Source organism: Talpa europaea (assembly GCF_964194135.1).
Source record: "Talpa europaea genome assembly, chromosome: 12".
Classification (NCBI taxonomy): domain Eukaryota; kingdom Metazoa; phylum Chordata; class Mammalia; order Eulipotyphla; family Talpidae; genus Talpa; species Talpa europaea.
In genome coordinates, this window is record NC_140079.1 from 37011665 (window position 1) to 37025456 (window position 13792).

A 13792-nucleotide genomic window follows, 5' to 3' on the forward strand; every position below is an offset into this window, starting at 1 on the left:
AGAGAAAATTTCATGTTTCATCTACAACTACATCCTATTTTAATTGAAAATATGCCCCAAATTCCATTGTTGAAAGTTCTTTCAATAATTGAAGTTTTTAAAAGGGAAAAAGTTAACCAATTCAGTCTGTCCAGACTTTTTTCATTATCTGCCTCTCAGCAGCATAGTGACACATGGCAGGACAGAAAGCCAGATGTGTATGAACATCTTGCTTGTGTTCTTCCCTGCATGCTTAACTCAGGGAATCCATCTAATCTACAAGAGCACACGTTCCTTGTTTGAGGATGGGAATAATATCGACCCAGCAGGGCAGCTAGATGAGATTACGAGACAAAAAGAATAGAACATTGCTGAGGATAATAGGAATGTAAAATATTTCTCATTATCAACTGAAGACTTTTCTTACTAGGCTATAGATTGTTTTAGAAATTAAAAATTGTAATGTAGTTTTTCCATTACAAAATAAAGGTTTTAAAATGTCATATACATGGTAAAAATTATGATGGATAGACTATTTTGACTAAATTTTTTCAAATGCAAGTGATGTTAAAAATTAAACAAAAGGGCTTTCGTGGTGGCCTACGGGTTATTTGTTAGTGCTATCACCTCTGCAGCCTGAGTTCAATCCCTGGCCAGGGAGCTAACCCACATGGTGCAGCAGATCTCTCCTGTCTTGCCCGCTGCTCCGCTTAGCAGTGTATTTCAGTAGATCTGCCTGTTCTGCTGCTCCCCACTATTTCTCTGGTGAATCCTCTCTTCACCCCCTGCACCTCTGGTCTATACCCCAGATCTTGTATGCAAAATAAATAAATCAATCTTTAAAAAAATACAAGGCTAAGAATACCTTATTGAAAAGATAGTCTTGCACTTATTAAAAATGTCTTACCTGTGGAATCCAGCCCATGAAGCAGGGGAGCACTGATGACACACTAGGAGAGTCATGCTCATTTTCACAAAGGCGATTTCCATCAAAAGTACATCCTTCTAGTAATAAGCCACTGATCTGCCAGGCAAACATGTGTAACATTAAGATGTGCATCAAAGTCTGAAATCTCAGGAGTTACTACTGCATTATACCCCAAGAAGAAAGGCAACACTTTCTGCTCTATTTCAAATAATAGAAACACACAGACAATAGTATTTTATCTGAGAATAAAGAAAGTGAAGATCTGGACTAGTGTTCATGTTCACTCTGAACTTTCATTAGACTGAATTCTTATTTTTAGCAAATATTTTAGAAAAAAAATGCCATCAGTTTCATAACTGCATGTGCCTTGGCATTAAATTAATTGAAATATAAAACACTAAAATGGGGGCCTCCCCTGGTGGCGCAGGCAGTTGAGCATAGTGCTGTGAAGCTGTCCGCAGCCTCTGCAGCATGGTTTGATCCCAGCCGGGCAGCAAGATACCCACATGGTGCGGCAGACCTCTCCTGTCTCCCCTGCAGCTCCCCTCAGCAATGTATTTTAGTCAGTCTGCCTGTTCTGTTCCTCACTCTGTCTCTGGTGACTCCTCTCACCCTCCCACGCCTCTGGCCTGTATCACAGCTCTTATATAAATAAAATTTAAAAAAAACCACTAAAATGCTGTTCTTTCTCCAGGAAGGGCAAGAAAATCATAATTTGAGAAGAAGTTGGTAGTGATATGATTTTTACATAAATATTTTAAATGAGGGCCTCCCCAGTGGCACAGTGAGTTGAGTGCAGAGTTGTGAAGCTGCCCACAGCCTCTGCAGTGTGGGCTTGATTCCTGGACAGCCAGGGAGATACCCATATGGCACAGCAGACCTCTCCTGCCTTGCCCACTGCTACCCTCAGCAGTGTTTTCGGTCCATCTGCCTGTTCTGGTCCCCACTCTGTCTCTGGTGAATCCTCTCACCCTCCCGAGCCTCTGGCTTGTACCCCAGTTCTTGTGTAAATAAATCTTAAAGAAAACACAAAAATAAAAAGGTCTACTCTTCAAAAAAATATTTTAAATAAGTTTAATACCTTAATCTGCAGCTTTGCTTCTTGTAATCGACCTTTCCATGAGGCAACAAATTTAAGACTATCCACAGAAAAGCCCATTGCCCTATAAAAGACAAGTATCAAATATCAGAAACAAAAAATCCTCAGGAATTAAAATATTAAGAATAATACAAAGTAGATATATTCCTATTTATTTAAAAATGAAATATAGTATTCAGATAATCAGATCTCTTAAACTATACATGATAAATTTCACATTAAGCTTTTAAAGTTGATTAGTGATACATTCTGCTTCCAGAATGTATCAAATTAACCTTCAAATTCCTTGAAGGTTAAGTAGGGTCTTTCTTTTTGAGTTTTACATCCTCCATTTTGTTGTACAGGAACATGGTAGGTACTTGAAAAGTATTTATTAGCTGAACTGAAATATCACTACTTGTAATATAATCTTGAGGCACTATAAATTGAAACCCCCCTGAATCACTAAACAAATTTTGTCACTATTTTTTAAGAATTGTTTCTTTCATTATAGTCTAATTTGCTTAAAATTATAGTCTAACTAGTCTAACCTGATTGTATTACAAAAGGTTTAATCTTATCCATCAAATAACTGTTCCTTAACAAGAAAACTCAATACTGCCAAACAGAATTTTCTGAAAAATTAAAAGCATTTTCAGGTAGCATACAATGTGGTCATTGAGCACTTCAAATGTGGGCAGGGTGATAGAGAACTAACATTTTTAACTTTAGTTAATTTAAAATTAAGTAGTTCCATTTGACCTCTGTGTAACATATGGAAGACAACAGACTTTGGTTTTAAAAAACACCCAAATTTTTAAAATCAAAATTCACCTTTTTCTAGTTCTAATGAATTAGACATAAAAAGTAATACTTTTAAAATTAAATGTTAATTCTTAGTAAAATTCAAGCATTAGGAAATAACACAACTGTGGAGTCAACTGGAAATTTATTTCTTGACAATCAAGGAGGAGGTTATCAGAAGTGAATAAAGCAAAATATATTAACCCTCACAGACTAAATAAGCATTTCATTTTAATTACCTTGCAGTTTCCTGGCGAAGAGCATTGAGAAATGTGTCTGGATGGAAGAGTTCTGATAGATCAAGTGTATCAGAGAGGAGAGCCTGTTTTTCCGCTCTCTCTACCCAATTCTAGAGGGGAAAATACACACACATGCTTTAAAACTGTCAATTTGAAAAACAAATATATTAAAGAATTATCACACAAAATTTATTTGCAGTGAGAAAGTAATACAGTATGTAAGTTTTTGAAATAGTATCTGGGAAAAAAGATGACCACTTCACATTTACAGTTATATTCTTTTGCTATAACTTTTGTCTATCACAAATAACTTTTGTTGCACAATTTTTTGCTGGAAAAAATCTACTCAAAATAAAGTCTAAAATATGAAAATTAATCCACTATGTAGTTTCCACCTAGACTGGCTCTTCCAATGATAACCCACCCATCGAAAAGTGCTTAGAAGCTACAAGTGGATATTGAGCTCTGGGTCTAACTCCACGGTCCTCAGGGGCCCCAGGTCTTCACAATGTAAGCTGAACTAGTTTTCAGAGCCAGATATGACACTGAATTTACCATCTTACTGAATCAAGTATTACAGCAGAACGTAATGTCCAGGAACAAATCATTCTTTGCTTAGAGGTGTTTTGAATAGTCGTTTCAAATTGTCATTATATAAATCAACCTACCCTCCATTTGGAGAAATATACATCATCATAAAGTTATGGCTGATGCATAGAATAAAAAATGTGTCACTTGGAAAAATGGCAAAAGAAGTAAAGTCCTGTACAATAGTTATTACATGTTTCCATGTAGAAGCCAGCTCATATGCTTACTAAGCAACCTTTAGTAATGTTTCTCTCTAATATTTCCTGCAGGTGCTAACACACCTTAAGAGACAGACAGCTTACTGATGATTTCTGAATCAGTCCTTTATTTCAGCAGGTTCACAGAGATGGTAACACTCTAATGCAGCTATTAGAAGCTTGCAGAACTCTCATTTACTTGGTAATTCATTTTGTATGATTTATAAAGATGAGGAAAAACTTTTTTTCTTTTTCAATTTTATTATTGTATAGAAAATTTGTGTTTCATGTACTATAACAACCAACAAGATGTTACCCAATCAAGTGTTTACATCTATCAGGCAGGTCTAGAGTAGGAGATACTAAAACCTCCAAAGCTACTTTTCTTTAAAGTATATTAAAAATCTAATGTACACAGACACTACTTTATGCTTGTACATTAAAAACTAAGGATGGCACAGAAACATTAATTCAAAAGGGCACCTGCACCCCTATGTTTATAGCAGCACTATTTACAATAGCTAAGCTTTGGAAACAACCCAAATGCCCAAAAACAGACGACTGCATCAAGAAGATGTGGTACAAATACACAATGGAATATTACTCAGCAATTAAAAAAGATAAATTCATGCAATTTGCAGCAACATGGATGGAGCTGGAAGGGATCATGCTCAGTGAAATAAGCCAGAAAGAAAAAGAAAAATACCGGATGGTCTCACTCATAGCAGGAATGTAGAAAACCTAAATAAGGGACCATGAAAAAGAATAACTATAATAAAGAAAAAATAAAAATCAACAAACAACTATAAACCAGAGACACACTATGGGGGCGGGGAGGCAGGGAGAGAAGGGATTGGGGTCACAATAAGGGGGGTGCAATTGTATGGGGAATATATAAAAATAAATCTTAAAAAAATAAATTAAAACAAAAAACTAAGGATGGTGTGAGCCATGTAAGTTCCTTGTGGCTTATGTGTACTTCTGTTACTTTTTTTTTTTTTTTTTAAGTAGGGCTGGCAGGGATACCTTTATAACAACTGTGTGCTATTAAAGCAATGGAGAACCAAATGACATAATTTTGAAAGATTTTTTCTCTATATGCTAAAAATATATGAAGTTGAGTCTCGATTATATGAAGATCACTGGACTCAATTGGACTGCACCCATTATGTAATATTAATAGTTTTGTTGAATTCACCTAAATTCCTCCATCATATACTACTTCTTAAAAATGCTATTCTATACTTACAGTCTATGAATTTTATAAATTTGACTCAAATAGCAAAATAATCTTTAATTTATATTATCAACAATAAAGGGTTCAACATTTTAAGTGAAAATATTTTCACATGCTACCACTTCCTCTCTCTTTTATAAACAAAGTTTTGACATCAAAACTTTTCTCTTGGGGGGAAAATACTTCAAGGTTGATGTTTTGTAAAATCTTAACTGTAAAATACAGATTTATCTTATATGCATCCTTGAAAATGGAAATCAAAGTTGCTAGTGCTTTTCATTTAATTGTTCCACTAAAGGCATATGTCTAAGGTGACATAATTACTAAATATATTGTAAAACCAGTAGCTCTTAGTTATAGAGTATGATGTCAATGTATTGGTAGTCTGAATTATTTCAAGTATGTCTTTATAAGTATCAGTGACTTCAGCATAAAATTTTAAGTATTATGTGTCAAGCCTCTCTTAAATAAATTTATAAAAATGTTCTCCTGAGCTACAAACACAATATCATAATCTTCTGTGAACTAGAAATTTTCTAAACTTTACATGCCATGGGACAAAAATATCAAAAGCTAGCATGTTTGCATTAATATCTTAGTGCACATGACTAATACTCTTTTTTTTTAATGATTTTTTTTTTAAAGATTCATTTATTTATTTATGTATACAAGCACTGGGTACAGTCAGAAGCATGGGAGGGTGAGAGAATTCACCAGAGCCAGAGCGGGGAGCAGAGCAGGCAGACTGATGAAGTACACTGCTGAGGGGAGCAGCGGGCGGCAGGAGAGGTCTGCACGCCATGCGGGACCCTCCTCAGGTGGCCGGGGAGCAGCCGGGGTTTGAACTGGCGCTGCAGAGGCTGCGGGCAGCTTTGCAACCCAGCGCTCAACCGCTGCGCCACCGGGGAGGCCCTATGACTAATACTCTTGTAGTAAAAATTATTGTATGTCTTTCCTACCAATTGAGATACTGGTTTTAGACATTAAAAAGACTTGAAAAAGAGATCTCTAACAAAATTATTTCCTTTTGGATATTATTTTTAGAATATTTCATATTTTCAATGAAAGAATTTAAATTTTACATAGCATAACTTACTGATTCCTTATTAAATATTGTCATTATATTATCTGCCTCTTAAGTTTTTAACCTAAACACAGTTAACAAATTATGCTTATAGGACCCATTTTTTTGGTATATATTTATCCTATGTTGTTTTACAACTCTAGGGGGCTTAAAACAATCATCTGCTATGTAAATTTTCATTAATTCCTTAAACACAGAAACATTAATTCAAAAGGAAATCTGCACCCCTATGTTTATAGCAGCACTATTCACAATAGCTAAGCTATGGAAACAATCCAAATGCCCAAAAATAGATGACTGGATCAAGAAGATGTGGTACAAATACACAATGGAATATTACTCAGCAATCAAAAAAGATAAACTCATGCAATTTGCAGCAACATGGATGGAGCTGGAATGAATCATGCTCAGCAAAATAAACCAGAAAGAAAAAGAAAAATACTAGATGATCTCACTCATAGCAGGAATTTAGAAAACCTAAATAAGGGACCAGGAAAAAGACTAATTATAATAAAGCAAAAATCAAAATCAACAATCTACTATAAACCAGAGACACACTAAGGGGCAAGAGGGATTAGGGTCAAAATAAGGGGGGGGGGTGGGAATTGTATGGGGACTATAACCAAGATGAAAATGCATACATTGTGCAAAAATGAAAAATGATGTAAAAAATATATACAGTAAAATAAAATTTTAAAAAAGTAATTTTGAATTAAAAAAAAAAAAGCAAAACTCCAAAAGAGTTACTGCCAGGAACGGATGTGCAATGTTCAAATTAAATATTGCAATATTGTATTATAAATGCAAATGATTAACCAAATGCAAATGATTACAAATGCAAATGATTAATGTATGAATTCAAATGGCATTCATTCATTCAATTAGAAGTCTTCCCTAAAAGCAAAGAGCTTACGTAGCTAGGTGAGATAAAACATGCACCAATACCTGTGATAAAAGATATTAAGTGGAAAATCATGTAAAAATGTCACATGAAAATTCTACTTCTGGGGCCTCCCTGGTGGTGCAAGGGGGTTAAGTACAGCACTATGAAGCAATTCACAGCCTCTGTAGCACGAGTTCGATCCCCAGCTGGGGTCTGCCGCGCCATTAAAATGTCTCCCCTGCTGATCCCCTCAGCAGTGTATTTCAGTCAGTCTGCCTGTTCTGTTCCCCACTCTGTCTCTGGTGAATCCTCTCACCCCCCTGCCTCTTTGGTCTGTACCCCAGCTCTTGTATGCATAAATATTTTTTTTTTAAAAAAAGAAAGCTCTACTTCTATATGGATCAATGAATTGAGAATTTTGAAGAAAAAGGTTGTTACCTAAGAATTTTGTATCTAGGGGCCACCCTGGTGGTGCAGGGGTTAAAGACAGAGTGCTGTCAAGATATTGCCAGCCAGTGAATTCCATGATCCCTGGCCATCCTGGGAGCTAACCCACATGGTGCAGCAGACCTCTCCTGTCTCCCCTGCTGCTCCCCTCAGCAGTGTATTCAGTAGATCTGCCTATTCTGCTCCCCACTCTGTCTCTGGTGAATACTCTCACCACCCCACCACTGTACCTCTGGTCTACACCCCAGTTCTTGTATGCATAAATAAATAAATCTTAAAAAAATAGTTTTGTATCTAGGTAACTTAGCATTCATTTTGAATACAGCTGAATATCATTTTTATATTAACTAGAATTCAAAAATATACCACTGCTCTGTATCTTTTCTTTCAAACACATTAAAATGTTCCCCATAATTTTTACATAAATTAGTCACAATTAAGATTTGAAGCTAAGATTTTTAAGGATGTGTAAGTCAGAGACTAATTACAAGTAATGGCTATAATTAGTATAATGAAACTAGTAAATATAGAATTATATCTAAATTATTACTAAAACAAAATTAAATGCATATAAAAAACACCTTTTTGGAAAACCAAAAAGGCCAAAAAGCACAAAAACAGAAATAATTGAATCAAATAATTCTAGTAAGTCCAAGTATATCTATCAGTTATCAATGACAAAGAAACATTTTAAGTGTTGAATCATTTGTGAAGTATATTATTTATCCACACAAAGAGGCTAAGCCTTTATCTCTGACCAGAATGATGTAAAAAGGTAACAATATATAATAACATATTAATTAATATATTCTAAAGATAACATCACAGATCACTAGGGAATAGAAAAATATTCTATAAATGGTGCCAAGAGAAAATGACTTTGGAAAATGTTCACGACCTAATGATTTTATCATCATGCAAATTTATCAGGATACACAGTATATACCTAGTAATGTGAAAACATTTGAATACATGGAAAAATATTGAGAAATCTTATTAAAATATATTATTTCTGCTAGATCTGGTCTATAGCTTAATAATGATTGTCTTCACTCACTTGTAATAGCATGTATTTACTATAAAATGAAATGTATTAATAAAGTATCATTTTATTGTTTTAGAACAGTTTACTCCTAGGAAAAAATTGTCAAGGTAAAGAGCAAGTAATATAGGCATCATTCTCAATGGAGTATCTTCCCCTTTTCTCAAAATTATTTAATATAAATTTAGTCTTAGGAATCTGAGAATAAATTCATCTATAATTTAATCTAAATTTATCCAAAATAAAAATAGGTCCAATCAATATTATGACTGGAGTAAACAAATATTATAATTTATCAGCATGTTACCAACCCTGTATATAAGATTCAACTTACTGGGTGAATAGATGGCCATAAACTGCAGTTCACCATCAAAGGTAGATTACCAGGAATTACATTGGAATTAGAACTTCAGAATTACTGATGAAAACCAATAAATAGCTCTTTGGTATGTTGTACCAATTTTAAGAAATAGTTACTACTTCTTGATCTAAATTTTTCCTAAATTAAAACTGGTTTACATTATTATTCAAATTTTGTACATTAGGGTTACTATACATAAAAATTATCTCTCAAATTTAATCTTTTGAGTCTTAATCTGAAATCACTGATTATAAACTTTTGAGAATAAGACGGAGTTGGACTAGTTTCCTGGAGCGCTAATCATATTGACTATATGATCTTTAAAAAGTAACTTTTTGTGTGATTCACTGTACTAATAAGGTACATTGCTCAAGATATCTAACCTAGTAGTAGAATATGAAATGGTATAGCTAGTTGATTTGGAAGTTCTTCAAATTACTGAACATGGAGCTTCATTGTGACCCAGCAATTCTTTTCCTGGATATAAAACCAAAAGAAATTAAAACTTGCATGCACACAAAACTCGAACATTAATACTTATAGCAGCATGATTCATGGTTACCAAAGGATGGATGAATAAAATGTGGTATATCTTACAATGGGGTATTATTTCACTATAGAAAGGAATAGAATACTAAGAAATACAGTACTATAATACTATAACATGGATAAATCTCAAAACATCACGCTAAGTTAAAAAAGAGGCCAAACATAAAATACATCATTTTATATGACTCCATTCATATGAAGTCCAGAATGGGGATATCTATACAGACTGAATACAGACTAATGTTTGCTTAGGATTGGGGAGTCGAGTGAGGGAATAGGGTAGTAAGAATAAAAGGGTAAGGGGATTCTTAAGTGAATGAAAATGTTCTAAAATTAACTGTAATGATGGTTGCACATATCTATTAATTTACTAAATAGCTACTGAATTACAGACTTAAACTGCATGAATTGTATGGAACGTGACATATCTCAAAGCAATTAAAAGGTTAACCTTGCCTACCAACTTTAGAGAACTGTTTTCAAAATGTGTGTTGTAAATGTAGATAAGATTCGATGTATTAATTGGCTAATCATTTACACTAACTAATTCATCACGGCATCTCCCAAGTTCAGATGTTGTATCTTAAGTTTCAGTCAACTAAATCAATTTCCAATTGGGTTATTTAAAAAAGCATTATTTACTTACCAGATATTTGAAGGTTTTCTACCCATTATTCAGTTACTCATTTCTAAATTAATTCGGTTATGGTCAGAGTGCATAGTTTAGTGTTATATATTTATATTTCTCAAGACTAGCTTGATCTATGATGTTCCTTGATAAATGTATCTTTGTGTTTGAAAAGAATGCATACTGTCATTGGATGTAATGTCCTATAAATATCAATTAAGCTAGTGTTGTGCAAGTTGTCTAATCCTTGTTGATATTCTGATTACTTTTTCTGTTAACTGTTAAAGAGGTGTCGAAATCTCCAACTTCAATTGTGGATTTATCTATTTCTCCTCAATTATATCAGTTTTTTCTTTATGTATTACGAAACTATGTTGTTAGATGTGTAAACATTTAGCATTGTTATATTCTTTAGCATTGTTGTATTCTATCTCAATGAAACAACTTTAGCAGAGGTAACTGTGGGCATTTAAGAGGGGCTTCATCATTATATGCTTATAAAGAAATTCTGTTGTTTCTAGTCTTCTTCATTTCTACTAGATCCAGAGATAGATTGGAAAGCTGCCTAGACTAAGAAATCTGTCAGCCCCTCTCTTTCTACAGAGCTAGTTCTCGTGTAGATATGTAACCATTTACATTTTCTCTCCTAAACCTTGCTTTTATGGTATTTTAACTTTTTAAAAAATATATTTATTTATTTATGCATACAAGAGCTGGAGTACAGGCCAGAGATGTCTATAAACCAGTGTGTCTCTGGTTTATAGTTGCTTGTTGATTTTGATTATTCTCATTCTTCAAGAAGATGCTAACTGTCTTGTAGCATGTAAATGACAAGTTTAGCAATAGATTTGGAACCATAGGAAAAGAAATCTTAATCAGTAGGTTATCTTTTGACACAGTTTTAATTTGAATAGGAAATTTCTCCAGATACTAATTTTTGAAAAGAACATGATATTGCTAAATAGTGTAATGGAAAAAATATATACAAAACATGAATGCTCAATTTTATTCTAGTGGAAAGTACTGTATATGATCATAGTAAGCTCTCATCTTTGCTATTTATTTAAACTTAATAACCTAATTTTTCTACATAAAGCTAGTATTTTCTTCCTGATTTAACCTTGGCATAGTGAGAATACAATTTGTCTCCATAGGGGTGAAAAAAACCCATTTCTGAATGGTTTTCAGATAATAAACGATCTATTACTTGTTATGTATTCTTTATACATCTACCTCTGGTATCTTAGAAGATTGAGGTTTATTATCTCAGTATTTATCAAGCAGTTGAAAGCAATATAAAAAAACACAAAAAAAATTCCTAGCTTATTGGTTATTTTCTGAACTGTCAAAAATACCGGGAAAAATTATTTATCAAAAATGTCAACACTGCATTTCCCACCACAAAATCTTGAATTAACAAAAGAGAAGAAAAAACAAAAAACAAAAATCCTTATACCAATTACTGAGATATTCAAGAGAAACAAAACTGTCAACTTTGGTACTTATGAAATTTCAAACATGTTACATATTTCTCATCACTTAAAATACTTAGCTACAATAAACCTTTTTTATTAAAGATTTATTTTTTATTTATACAAGAACTGGGGTACAGGCCAGAGGTGTGGGAGGGTGAGAGGATTCACCAGAGACAGAGTTGGGAGCAGAACAGGCAGACAGACTGAAGACACAGCTGAGGGGAGCAGAGGGCGAGGCAGGGGAGGCCTGCCCCGCCATGTGGGTATCTCCCTGGCTGGCTGGGAATTGAACCTGTGCTGCAGAGGCTGCAGACAGCTTCACAGCACTGCACTCAACCCACTGCGCCACTGAGGAGGCCTTACAAAATAAACCTTTTAACAAGAACAAAATCTGGCTATGTAGTTTGGTAATGAATGCAGATTAAGGGACAAATTAACTTCTAATGAAAATTTGGTAAGAACAAGCTAGCTATTAGAGAGTCAACTGTTTTAAAACTATGACCCACTCTTTAATTGGGCTAGTGATCCCTAACATTGTATAGTGGCTAAAAAAAAAAAAAGTTTACGTTACATAAAGGATCTGAGAGAAATTTTAGCTCTGGAGCTATTTTGAGTAAAATGATTTTTGCTATCTGGTTTAACTCTATTTAATAGACATGGTCTCACCTGACTGGAAACATTACATGCCTTATCTTACTTTCCAAGTACCCTTCCTGTACCCTTAATATTTCAACCCATTAGTATACTGGAGAGTCAAGTTAAACACAGTTTTTTTTTTTAAAGATTTATTTATTCATTTATACAAGCACTGGGTACAGTCAGAAACGCGGGAGGGTGAGAGGACCCACCAGAGCCAGAGCAGGGAACAGAACAGGCAGACTGAGGAATACACTGCTGAGGGGAGCTGCGGGTGGGCAGGAGAGGTCTGCGCGCCATGCGGGACCCTCGCCAGTGGCTGGGGATCGAACAGGCCCTGCAGAAGCTGCGGGCAGCTTCGCAGCCCAGCACTCAACTGCTGCGCCACCGGGGAGGCCCTAAACAGTTTTTTTAATTAAAAAATTGAAAATTATAAATTTATATTACTAGGGTCAATGTTTGACACAAGGAAGTGCTGTTTTACAATATAATCAGGTAATTTTCTTTAATGAACTTGTGGAGAAAATTTGATTTTCTCCATTTTTATTTACTATTCTGCCTGACTTTTCCCACGACAAAGATGAGATAAGTTGCATGGGCTAAAATCATGCAAGACCCAAACAGCTATGAGAACAGGATTATGAGAAACAGTTTGCAGGAGAGGACTTATTTTTTAGTTTGGCAAATCAGAGGCCTAGCCACTCCCTCCTATTTATAGGTCCCTTCCTAATAATCAACTGTGATTTATAATGAATAATTAGTCCAAGTTCCTATTAAGGCCAATCCTTCCACATGTGCACAGGGATCTACTTTCTTTTTCCTTTCCAAGAATTGTACCACTAAAATTATTTTCATTTTTCTTGTGCCATTGTTTTTTCCATGTTTGTTACAGTACAATGAAATATCCCTCATATTAAAAACCAAACTAACACCAAACAAGATACACAACAGCTTGGTCCTCCCCATCATCTGACATCCAATTTATCTGTGTCACTTCATAAAAAAACTCATTGAAAAAACATTGTCTAATTTGTTGAATGGCACAGCTGGCAACTTTGACCTTTTAAGATACTTTCTCCTCTTGGTATCTTAATCTCCGCAGCATCCAGTCATTTTGTCTCCTTGAGTACTACTTCTTAGTTTCTATTATTGACTCCTCTTTCTTTTCTGGGCTTTTCAAAACTGAAGTGTGCCAGGGCTCACTCAGTCTTATGGTTTTATAGACCAGCTTTATATATCAATGACTTCTAATTTTATATCTCTTGTCATTCCCCTGAGATTTCCACCATATTGTCCAAAAGATATCTAAATATATGGTCAAATCATAACTCTTATAAAATCATCCCCCTAAGTATCCTTCAACTCAGCAAAGAATTCAACCCTTTCCTATGCTAAAACCTGAAATCATTTTTCACATCTTTCTCTCATGTCTCCCAGCCAAATTCACAGTTCTAATATAAAAATCTTACTGCTTCTTTACCTCCCCATTTAGAACCCTATTGCACAATGCCATTATAACCTCACCTAGAATACTGCAATAATCTCTTAACTATATTATCTGTCTACATTCTTCATCCCTATATTCTATTCTTTGCCCACAAACAGAATAATCTTTTAATTTACCTCTGTCAACCATC

The 13792-nt window shown here is 34.5% G+C and overlaps 1 protein-coding gene across 2 annotated transcripts in view; it reads right to left on the minus strand.

Annotated features, from left to right (window-relative positions):
* The window catches only part of DYNC2H1 (dynein cytoplasmic 2 heavy chain 1), a gene marked incomplete at its 3' end in the record, with an annotated part of 284138 nt that overhangs the window by 10997 nt on the left and 259349 nt on the right, over positions 1-13792 (minus strand). For both annotated transcript variants that reach the window (XM_084249306.1, XM_084249305.1), the window contains 3 exons: positions 3029-3138; positions 1989-2070; positions 887-1003 (listed from right to left, as the gene is read on the minus strand). In XM_084249306.1, coding sequence (XP_084105432.1) covers positions 887-1003; positions 1989-2070; positions 3029-3138 — 309 coding nt within the window. The remainder of the gene's footprint in view (positions 1-886; positions 1004-1988; positions 2071-3028; positions 3139-13792) is intronic.